The 12229-nt window shown below is 38.6% G+C and overlaps 1 protein-coding gene across 1 annotated transcript in view; it reads left to right on the top strand.

Annotated features, from left to right (window-relative positions):
- FBN2 (fibrillin 2) overlaps positions 1-12229 on the top strand; it is a 254198-nt gene that overhangs the window by 216964 nt on the left and 25005 nt on the right. The window contains exons 49-56 of the mRNA XM_034773456.1: positions 3533-3658; positions 4913-5065; positions 5546-5611; positions 5953-6078; positions 6208-6327; positions 7534-7656; positions 8248-8379; positions 10835-10960. Coding sequence (XP_034629347.1) covers positions 3533-3658; positions 4913-5065; positions 5546-5611; positions 5953-6078; positions 6208-6327; positions 7534-7656; positions 8248-8379; positions 10835-10960 — 972 coding nt within the window. The remainder of the gene's footprint in view (positions 1-3532; positions 3659-4912; positions 5066-5545; positions 5612-5952; positions 6079-6207; positions 6328-7533; positions 7657-8247; positions 8380-10834; positions 10961-12229) is intronic.

Genomic DNA, 12229 nt, shown 5'->3' with positions numbered 1-12229 from the left:
CTTCATAGGTCATGTTCTTAATCATTCTTGTTGCTCTTCTCTGGACCCTCTCCAATTTCTCCACAGCTCTCTTGAAATGCGGTGCCCAGAACTGGACACAATACTTCAGTTGAGGCCTAACCAGTGCAGAGTAGAGTGGAAGAATGACTTCTCATGTCTTGCTCACAACACACCTGTTAATGCATCCCAGAATCGTGTTTGCTTTTTTTGCAACAGCATCACACTGTTGACTCATACTTAGCTTGTGGTCCACTATAACCCCTAGATGCCTTTCTGCCGTACTCCTTCCTAGACAGTCTCTTCCCATTCTGTATGTGTGAAACTGATTGTTCCTTCCTAAGTGGAGCACTTTGCATTTGTCTTTGTTAAACTTCATCCTGTTTACCTCTGTCCATTTCTCCAATTAGTCCAGATCATTTTGAATTATGACCCTATCCTCCAAAGCAGTTGCAATCCCTCCCAGTTTGGTATCATCTGCAAACTTAATAAGCGTACTTTCTATGCCAATATCTAAGTCGTTGATGAAGATATTGAACAGAGCCGGTCCCAAAACAGACCCCTGCGGAACCCCACTCGTTATACCTTTCCAGCAGGATTGGGAACCATTAATAACTACTCTCTGAGTATGGTTATCCAGCCAGTTATGCACCCACCTTATAGTAGCCCCATCTAAGTTGTATTTGCCTAGTTTAGCGATAAGAATATCATGTGAGACCATATCAAATGTCTTACTAAAGTCTAGGTATACCACATCCACCGCTTCTCCCTTATCCACAAGGCTCATTATCCTATCAAAGAAAGCTATCAGATTGGTTTGACATGATTTGTTCTTTACAAATCCATGCTGGCTATTCCCTAGCACCTTACCACTTTCCAAGTGTTTGCAGATGATTTCCTTAATTACTTTACTCCATTATCTTCCCTGGCACACAAATTAAACTAACTGGTCTGTAGTTTCCTGGGTCATTTTTATTCCCTTTTTATAGATGGGCACTATATTTGCCCTTTTCCAGTCTTCTGGAATCTCTCCTGTCTCCCATGATTTTCCAAAAATAATAGCTAGAGGCTCAGATACCTCCTCTATTAGCTCCTTGAGTATTCTAGGATGCATTTCATCAGGGTCTGGTGACTTGCAAGCATCTAACTTTTCTAAGTGATTTTTAACTTGTTCTTTTTTTATTTTATCTTCTAAACCTACGCCCTTCCCATTAGCATTCACTAAGTTAGTAATTCCTTCAGACTTCTCGGTGAAGACGGAAACAAAGAAGTCATTAAGCATCTCTGTCATTTCCAAGTTTCCTGTTACTGTATCTCCCTCCTCACTGAGCAGTGGGCCTACCCAGTCCTTGGTCTTCCTCCTACTTCTAATGTATTGATAAAAAGTCTTCTTGTTTCCCTTTATTCCCGTAGCCAGTTTGAGCTCATTTGGTGCCTTTGCCTTTCTAATCTTGCCCCTGCATTCCTGTGTTGTTTGCCTATATTCATCCTTTGTAATTTGTCCTAGTTTCCATTTTTTATATGACTCCTTTTTATTTTTTAGATCATGCAAGTTAGTCCCTTCCCCTTGTCTTCGTTACTTGAGCCTAGATGTGCATTGGCTGGATTTTTGTCACCATCTCCCATAGGACCTAGCTTAAAGCTCTCCTTATCAGGTTAACCAGACCACGTCCAAAGATGCTCTTCCCAGTACTTGATAGATGGAGCCCAGCCCAGCATAGTAATCCTCTTTCCTGGAACATCAGCTCATTATCAAAGAAGCCAAAACCCACTCACCAACACCACCTGACACACATTTACTTCTGCAATTAGATGGTCCTTGCCTAGGCCTTTTCCTTCAATAGGGAGGATGGACAAGAACACCACTTGTTCCCCAAACTCTTTCATCCTTCTTTCCAGAGCCATGTAGTCTTCAGTGATCCGCTCAAGGTCATTCTTGGCACCATCATTGGTGCCAACATGGATAAGTACGAAGGGGTAGAAGTCTGAGGGCTTGATGAGTCTTTGCAGACTAGCAGTCACATCCTGAATTCTAACTCCAGGCAAGCAGCCCGCTTCTCGGGATTCCTGGTCCGGACGGCAGATGGATGATTCTGTCCCCCTTAGGAGAGAATCCCCAACCATCACCACCCTTCTCCTCCTCTTGGAAGTGGGGGTCGTGGAACCCCCGATCCTTAGGACAATGCATTCCACGCCTTCCAGTCAACAGGGGTCTCCTTCTGATCCTTTCCCCCAGATGACCCTACCAAGGCATTCTCAGCAGTAGTACCTGTGCAGAGAGCCTGAAAGTGGTTGCTTACTGCTATCTGCATTGGGGGTAGCTTACCTCTATCTGCATTGGGGGTATACTGGTTCTCCTCTTTTTCTTCTTCTGGAGGAATATGCTGCCAAATTTCTTTCTTGTTCTTCAGTCCCCCCTGTGCTGTCGTCTCCGATTCTTCGGCATGCTGTGCCCGCAGTACCAAATCCTGACTTCTATCCAGGAAGTCTTCATTTTCTTAGATGCAATGCAGGATTATTACATGGGTCTTTTTTACTCTAACCTTTTTTCCAATATGGAGACCAGATTGCACTTTGTACAGAAAAAGTCACTTCTGTTGTCCAGGAGAACTTGGCACATCCCATGATGATCTCAACAGCCAACCTCACTATCTATATTTCCTACCTTGTAATGTATCAAGAGCCTCTTCAGATGTATTTATTGCTCACACAAGCCTGAAAGGCAAAATCCTGTGTGGGCTCACCCCCTAGGTGAACTCTCAGGCAAACTCCCTCTGTTTGCTTCTCCTCTGTTCGTATCGTACTTCATAACTAGAACTTAAAAAGTATTTGTAGTAGAGTAAAAATTCCTTTATTTTTCTTTGTTTAACTTATGCTATGTTTAAATCCCACATGTTTAAACATACCTAGCTGTGTTTTTTTAAATAAGTGATTGAAAGTCAAGAGTTTAAAAGAAACATTTGTATATACTACAAATCAACAGTGGCTGCAGAAAACATTCGTAAATATTAATGTGTGCATGTGCCATGGGGGCTCCATTCTTTCTGAAGTCAGGCAAGAACATTTAGAATTTAGTTTCAGGTTTAGACTCACTCAGAACTTGAAAAAAAAAAACCCACCTTTTTTAAACTCTTCTTTGGCTGTTTCATATTTACGAAGAATCTTTTTTCCCCTGGTCCTAAAATATCTGCTCCCATTGTGGTTTGAAAACATTTAACATTTATAGTATGAATAAGACAATAAGATGTGCCCAAAGTGACGTCTGATGGCACAGGAAAGATACAGATTCAGAAGACTAAAAACAGACACTGTTAGAACTGTACAGGATAATGAAAACCAATAAACAAGAGGAAAATTACACATTTCAATCGCTATTTTAAAAAGGAAAGAAGGGGGAGCTTTTTTGTGTCTGTTTTGCTGCTTGAACAGAATACTGAGTGTGGCTGAAGTCAAATCTTCTTTCAGATATCAAAGAAATACATAAAATTTATGCCAGGTGGCCTAATGATGACTCTTTTCTCCTATTATTTTGCAGATATTGATGAGTGCAATGAAGACCCCAACATCTGTCTCTTTGGCTCCTGCACAAATACTCCAGGAGGCTTTCAATGCACCTGTCCCATAGGCTTTGTGCTGTCTGACAATGGACGAAGGTGTTTTGGTAATATGCAGGGTTAAACTGACAGCAGTAGTTAAACTTTGCAAGAAGAGTGGGGACTATGTAGTAATGTCTCACAGGTTGTCGGGATTGTTGCCATGTCATGCTCTTATTACAAGTTTATGATGTTAAAAATAAGTTGATTAGGTTCTCCCAGCAAAATAAATGTTTGTCACATGGTGCACCATGCTCTACAGAAGACAATAAATCTCTTACCTTCTAGTACAACTTAGCAATACGACCAACAGTCACAGTTCCCTTTAATCCTTTTTATAAAACTAAATCCATTGGTTCTTTTAAGGGTGGATTCCCTGCCCAGATGTGCTCCCTTTGTGCCACAGGTTATGAGCTTCTACACCTTTCTCTCTACAGCCGCTGGCATTGGGATGCCATTCACCTCTGCCAAGATGGTGTACAGTCCTGCTGGAACTAGCACTGGACTAGGGCAGATAATCATGGAGCTGTAACCAGCTTCCTGATAGCACCGTGCTCTGCTGCATCCGGCAAATGCTAGGCATGACAGGAAACTTGCCTCAAAATATTGCAAGGAATCCTTTTCTTTTTATACTCCAAAAATACTTCTTTACTTGTAGGAAAACTGCATTTGCGTCATGAGCTCAGTTCCTTGTTCCCTGGGCTGGCAGAGTCTGGGGCTATGTGGAGCTGTCATTTGTAAAGGCAGGAGTGGAAGTATTTTTTACCTGTGTAATGATGATCCCTGCTGTCCTGCAGAGGGTGAATAATGTGCAAAAAAGTCTTAGGCCTGGTCTACACTAAAACATTAGGTTGACCCAGCGATGTTGCTCAAGGGTGTGAAAAATCCACATCTCTGAAGGGTGTAGTTAAGCCAACCTAACCCCCACTGTAGATAGTGCTAGGTCTATGGAAGAATTCTTCCATTGACCCTAGCTACTGCCTCTCAAGGAGGTAGATTACCTACGCCAATGGGAAAATCCCTTCCCTCAGTGTAGATAGTGTCTACATTGAAGTGCTACAGTGGCACAGCTGCAGTCCTCACTTCAACACTGAATGCAGCAGACAGCAGTTGTGCATAACTGGGTTGGTATCCTGTTGTCTGGGTGGGAGATGTATTCCCTAATATAATGGGGAAAACTCAGGCCTAGAATTATCCCTGTTATTTTCAGCTACATTTTTCTCTAATCAGGTAGGAGCCTGTCATATAGTATGTGTGGGTTTTTTACTTACCTAGCTTATTACTGTTGCTTTTTGTTTGTTTGTTTGTTCTCACTTTTCTAGATACCCGGCAGAGCTTCTGTTTCACTAACTTTGAAAATGGGAAATGCTCTGTCCCAAAGGCTTTCAACACCACCAAGGCAAAATGTTGCTGCAGTAAGATGCCAGGAGAGGGATGGGGTGATCCTTGTGAGCTCTGCCCCAAGGAAGAAGAAGGTATGCATCGTGGTTTATAATAAGTGTAGGAAAAGACTGAAGGAAAAGTGTAGGAAAAGACTGAAATGTGAAGGCAAAATAGTGCCCCTACACAGCAGTAAATTAGCCTCCCGCAGTAGTAGGGAGAAAGGCAAAATGTGGGTTAGTGCCCAGAAACACAAAAGCGTCACTGGCATTTGTTTTGTTACCCTACTATTTGGTTTACACTAAAACTGAGGGGGACGCATTAAATGATTATGTGCTAAGAAAGCTGCTCTATAGGCTCTGACACGATTACTCAGGCTTATTACTAGTAAAGGCTGTTGCAGTTGAAACTAGCAAGAAGGGAAAAATACAACTCAATAACGGGGAAAATATATGGTGGGAATATCTATCCAAAACTCACTCTCTTTCATGGGTGTTAATTAAATTCAGCTGCCTTAATGGTGTTATCACTTTCATCCTTGTTTGTTTATAATTGTTTAAAATGTTCCTCTACAGTTGCTTTCCAGGATTTGTGTCCCTATGGCCATGGAACTATCCCTGGGATTGATGATACACGGGAAGGTATTGTTTTATTTCTGACACCACTTAGAAAATCTTTAATTCCCAGTTAAGCGAGGTGCCATTGGGTAATGCTGTTTTATTCTTTCTGGTAAAGCTTTTTTTTATTTTGTGGTTTTTGTTTTGTTTTCAAGTGTGACAGAAGTTTTGGGACACTGAGAAAGCTTACAAGATATATTCTATTTTTGAAACTGCATAGTTATATTTTGGCCCAAGACACATAGAACAAGATGTTTACTTTTTGGTCATTTCCTGCTTTTTATTAGAAATGTAATATTTAATATAAAAAACAGTGAAGTTTGAGAGCTGAAAGATTGCAGTTTACATGGCTTTCTATTTTTCAGATGTCAATGAATGTCTTGAGAGCCCAGGCATTTGTTCAAATGGTCATTGTATCAACACTGATGGATCATTCCGCTGTGAGTGCCCCATGGGATACAACTTAGATTACACTGGAGTGCACTGTGTGGGTAAGTTCTGATTCTACATTAGGCAAACTGTATTGCAAGGATAGCAATGCTTAAAGTTCATAAACTTAAAATACCCCTTAGCCTGTGTCCCAGTTCTCTTAAGTTTGTGTTTTACTTATTTCATCCTAGATACTGATGAATGTTCGATTGGCAATCCATGTGGAAATGGCACATGCACTAATGTGATTGGTAGTTTTGAATGTAACTGTCATGAAGGATTTGAGCCAGGCCCAATGATGAATTGTGAAGGTAAATTATGATTTCCGCCTTTTTACCTCCTCTTTGTCTCTTATATTTAAAATATTTTATTTACCATCACACTATCGAGGTGGTATACATTGGGTTTTTATTACAAAGTCAAAGTTATAAGTTAAAAGGAATCTCTCCTCTTGAAATATGGCAATGAAAAATAAAGCTTAGGGTTCTGAAATGAGCTGTGTAAAAGTAAATGTTGCAAAAATAGTACTTTTCATGACTAGCTAGTGTGTGGTGCAGTGTAACCCTGCTAACATTCCTTTTGAAGGAAAAGTTTTCTCCTCACCCACCTCTAGAGAAATATGTTGCCTGAGAGAAGTGTTTCTAAGAATAACTGAACATCTTAAATTTCCTCATCAATACATTGTAATGGCCATTAACGTGGCATGTGAGTGCAGATAAGTATGTTTATTTTAATAGTCAAATATGCTGCTTGTTAGTTTTTTCCCAAATCTTAGGGTGTGGCCTCCAGCGATGGAGGGAGAGAAGGGACATGGATAGGCTACTCAACTGTTCTCCAGCGTCTCAGCTTTCATTTGAAAATAAGGGTCTAGCTGTTACAAATAAGGGGTGTAAAGAAAACCTTGAAAATGGTACCAGAGTGTAGTTGGTTCAAAAGTGTTTGCCTGAGTTTGAAGAGAACCTGACACAATAGCTTTGGAGTGTGACATGCCCCATTCATTTCATTGGGTGTTAAGTCAAATGCCACTAATAATACTTTAATTGTCAACATTAACTATTTCACTGCTCAACAAAACATGTAAGAAAGCAGAGAGAGGATCATATTATGAAGATCTATTCATTTTGGATGGGCCTTTAACAATATATGGTGGGTTTGAAGGAGGGCATGATTAGTTTATTTTCCTGAATAGGAACTCAGCTTTCAAAAGCTTGGGAAATGCAAGACTGTCTATTGTAAATAGTGTCAGGTAGTAAAATCACAAACCAAACCAAAATACAAAACACCTGCAACTCTAACCTTAAAGGTGACTTTAGAAGTGTATGTTATAAAAGTCAATATGTATGAGGATATATTTATTTCTTGTTTATGCTGCTTCAGAAATACACAAAAAAATTCCCAGGATTTCTAACACTTTTTAGATGGTAACACAGAAAATGTGGGTATAAAGAAAGTTCTAGTGGTGCTATTACAATTAAACTGGAACATAGCATTCAGTCTCCCTTTTCCTTACTATTCAGACATAAATGAGTGTGCGCAGAACCCTTTGCTGTGTGCTTTTCGGTGCATCAACACTTACGGTTTCTATGAATGCACCTGTCCAGTTGGCTATGAACTGAGAGAAGACCAAAAGATGTGCAAAGGTAATTAACTTAAAAAAAGTTTTAGAAAGTAATGGCTATTGAAATGTAATTTTTTCCCCATGCCTGTTACCCAGTAATAATCAAAGTACAGTCAAAAGTTTTTTTTTCAGTGCATCCTGTATCCAGCCTTTTTAATAAAATGTTGCAACAGGACCTACCATATGATGTACCAAATTGATACACTCAGCATTGTGTCCAAGACAGAATATCACCTGGTGGGCCTCGTTGTCCACTTGCCACAAAAACTTGGATCAAGATGGAGCATTTCATGCTGGAGCATGTCCTCTCTGTGGGTTATACTGTAACAATGTTAAAGATGGAGGTTACTGCTATTTGCTTAATTTTATACAAATTAGGAGTGGCTCTCAGGCTTTTGATTAATTGCAGAGCTCACATGCCCCCTCAATCCTCCCCAAGAAGCCTGTCACCTAATTTACTCTTAATAAAAACAGTTTGTGGTTAAGAAGAAAAATAAAAATGATATTTTCTGAACAACAAATACTAGTTGTCTTCTACAACTGAACCTACAAGAAAGCATTCATGCTAGGTCTTTGTTATTTGAAATACAACACATACTACATTTTTTTTCAGACCTGGATGAATGTGCTGAAGGTCTTCATGATTGTGAATCAAGAGGCATGATGTGCAAAAATTTGATTGGCACCTTCATGTGTATCTGCCCTCCTGGAATGACCCGTAGACCTGATGGAGAAGGCTGCATGGGTAAGGCTTGGGAACACTTCATATATTGCTCCAATATTAAAATGAAAAATTAATATACAAGTACATTTGGAAAATAACTACAGATGGTCCCCGACTTATGCAAGCGTTCTGTTCCGGAACGCCTTGTGTAAGTCGGGAACGTATACCCAAAAATTACGGGGGTCGGAGGGGGAAGCTTACAGAACTTACGGAACCTTTTCCATAAATCCAGATTTGCATAAACCGGGTTTATGTAACCCAGGGAGCGTCTACTCAGAGCATTCTTTGGTTAGGTGTCAGAATTATATACCTCTTTGAAAAGTAATTGAGATAACCAGAGACTTATTTCTCTCAAGCAGTCCAAGATCACTGAAAGGGTGGGAATTTTTAAATACAAAGAGATACAGAAAATTTACTCTGTCTTGTACTGCTTGACATTGAAGTATTGCTATAAAGTTGTTACTCTGATTTTGAGCCAACTTCAGTTATCTTTTGGAAAAAGCCAACTCCCTAAGCGATATTATTATCCCTTTGTGACTCGGTTGTTTTCTGCATTGAAACTTTAAAGGGCTAATTTTTTGCACAATTTTACCCCTCCAAACCCGCTCCTAAAATGATGAATTATTGAATTGTAGGCTAACAGGGAGACCGCCAAAATCATAAATGGCAGCTAGGTGCTAATTAATTACACCCTTTGCTACTTGACTGTGGGTTTAGATAAAGTAATTAGAGGCACAACTCCTCAGAATTGCATCTGCAATATTTTGTACGGACAAAAACACAACATTGCATCTGTGCTCAGCTACATATACCCAAACATCTGTTCATGGGGATGGAGACACAAGGTCTCTTGAACTTTCCACTTGACAAGTCTACTTTAACCCCGTTCCATCCAGTCTTTTCTTGTTTTAGGGCTTGATTCTCTAATCTTTACAGTCAGTAATTCTTACACAAGAAGTCCCAGTGAACTCAGGACTACTTATCATAAATAACAGTTAGGGCCTTAGGTCTATATTTGTTTCTTTTTCTGTGTGGCCTACCTTTGCTTTCGGTGCACAGGGTTGTAAGAATTAAGTCTTAAAATTACTGAGACTACCCATTAAAGCCTTAATTAGCTAGCCAAAAGGTATCTCTTTTGATTGTTCATTAAATATGAATAATAAAAGTAGAATAATTATTGTAGGTAAATAAATGATATATTTGCAAAAGACTGTATTAATAGTAGACAAATTATATGTACGTATCCAGCTTTTTCAGAGTTAAGGGGTAACGATCTAGAGCAAAATATGAACATTTTACTCCAGCCATCAGCAGCAAAGAATTCATAGAAATTAAAAACCACCAAAATTCAGAATAATTCTCTCATCTTAAGATGAATAGGCAAACAGCTTCCCTTGACCATTACTGTAATTTGTTTAGAGGGAAAAATGGATAGATCTTGCCAAGTGCTGCTGTGTCTGGAATCAGAATTTTTCCCTTGCAGTGTCACAAATCCATTGCCCATTCTGAAGCTTTCTGTATTGACAAAAAGTACTGGAATTCATCTCCAAGTTGGAAAAAAAAAAAAAAAAATCTTTAGTTCTCTTCAACAGACATCCTGGTGAATGTGTTCAAGAGAACAGTAATAATCTTCCCTCAGCAGCAGAGTAAAATCTCTCCTTACAGAATTATTATTTTATTGTGCATTCAAGGAAAACAGTCTTCTTTAATCATAAAGTATATCAGTCTATTTGCTAGTAAGAAATCAAGAATTGTGCCTTTACGCGAGAGATAGTTGTTGGATTCAAACCTACCTCTGTTTTTGTCCTGAGCAGGCAAACCTTCCAGTGTTGTTCTTTTAAGCACCTATGGAAATTACTGTATCAATTTGTTTTTTGCAAGCTAATATGGGAAAAATAAGGAGCAGATACTTTGGGATTATAAACCCTATTTTAGGAAAGCACCTAAGCATACTTAGTTCTTACTGACTTCAGTGGGACTTAAGCATGTGTTTAGGTGCCCTTCCTGAACAGGCACACTTTATAGAATCATGGTCATGTGACATACTCTTTAACTATTAATTTTCTGTTTCTTAATGGCTCACACTATTTTATTTTGAATGACTTCATTAGTGTATAAAATTTCATTTTAATGCTAATTGCTGGACAAAGTTGTAGTGCAGTGAGCTTATGCCATGATTCATTTAAAACTTACTATAATTGGTAGGAAATTGACAAGGTTTCATCTTTCTAAGTTGCTATATTTTTCCATACCTTCTTCAAAGCACATGTGTGCTGAGTTCTCAACAGAAGAGTGAACATCAGCTTTTGGAGGCTTACTCAGCTGTCTTTTGGCCACCGCATACAAATATATTAGTTACCAAAATGTTTGAATTTTCTTTGCCTGCTGAGTAAATAACTGACAGTTTTTAGTCTGTCAATTCATATAAGTTTTAAATCACATTTATTGTGTGTATATGTGTGATATTTTTGTAAAGATGAAAATGAATGCCGTACCAAGCCAGGTATCTGTGAAAATGGTCGCTGCGTGAACATTATTGGAAGCTACAGGTGTGAATGTAATGAAGGATTCCAGTCAAGCCCATCAGGCACTGAGTGCCTTGGTAAGTTGATTTCCTTGGCATACATTTCCCATTACATGAAAAAGTATAAACTCTGTGCAATAATATTTAAATAAAAAATATTTTATGCTTGCTGCTTGCTAGGATTTCTACCAATAATGCAGACCCTGAGTACTTCACATGTCTCCTGGCTGTACAATAGATTAAATCACAATCCTTGATCTGTTTTTCAGGATTAAGATAAATTGAGTTTTCAAAGAGAAAACAATGATTTATTTTATTTCTGGGAAAAAATGATAATTAACATAGCCAGGAAAAATGGTGGTTTCATGCTGAAGGAAAAAAGCATATAGGGTAAGCGAGGCTAATGCTAATGTTAAATAACAAATCTCACATTAAGAGCAAAATATTTCTAATTATTCCATTTATGAGCCAGATACTGCTGCTACAGAATTCGAATGTTAGATCTGTTATACTGTACAGTTGTGTGTAAAAAATAAATACAAATCATTACTTTTCAGTAACTATTTTGATTAATTTTTTCCTAACTCACTGTTTTTCCGAAATGGAGATTATTATAGTATGAACATTTAAAGTAAGAACAGGAAATGTTACTGGCAAAATTCTATACGTCATAGGCTCTAATTTCAGTCTGTAAATTAACATTTTAAATAAATTCTAAACAATTAAAAGGGAGCTAATACCAACTTGAAGGATCTTGTGCCTACCTGGAAACAATTTTAGGATAGTCTAATAACCTGAAGAGGAAGGCAAATGAATGCAGTCACTGATAACTTGGGAGAGAGGCAGGAGTGGTTGATGAAGCGGTTACTGCATGCTGAAGAAAGGAGAGTGACTAGAGTTGTTAACTGTCCAGCAGGGCTTAGTTTGTTAGTAACTTCTGGAAGATAGCAGGGCATCTGATAATATCTTGGATTTTTTTCAGTCTTCATAGTGTTGAATTCACAAAGGGGTTTCTCATTTTAATTAGTAAACACAAAAGCTACCATTCAACAGAGCAAACAACTGGTTATTGTTTAATATTTTGGTAACATCAGTGTATCAATTTATCTGATTCAAAATGCTTAACATTTTAAGAAGTGGGGGGGGAAGCAATTGAATGAACTGAAGTGATGAAACGAAATAATTCTTCTAAAGCAAACTACAACTGTAAGAATTGTTGAGACATTAGGATTTATGCTTCTCCCAAAAAATGCAGGAAATCAGTTTCTTCAAGAGTAAATGTGCCACTGAATGAAACTGGGTTTCATGATCCTGCTTGTGAAATATTTTCAAGGGAAACATCTTCAT

This window comes from Trachemys scripta, chromosome 6 (assembly GCF_013100865.1).
Source record: "Trachemys scripta elegans isolate TJP31775 chromosome 6, CAS_Tse_1.0, whole genome shotgun sequence".
In the NCBI taxonomy this organism is placed as follows: domain Eukaryota; kingdom Metazoa; phylum Chordata; order Testudines; family Emydidae; genus Trachemys; species Trachemys scripta.
This window is presented reverse-complemented; position numbering and strand designations above follow the sequence as displayed.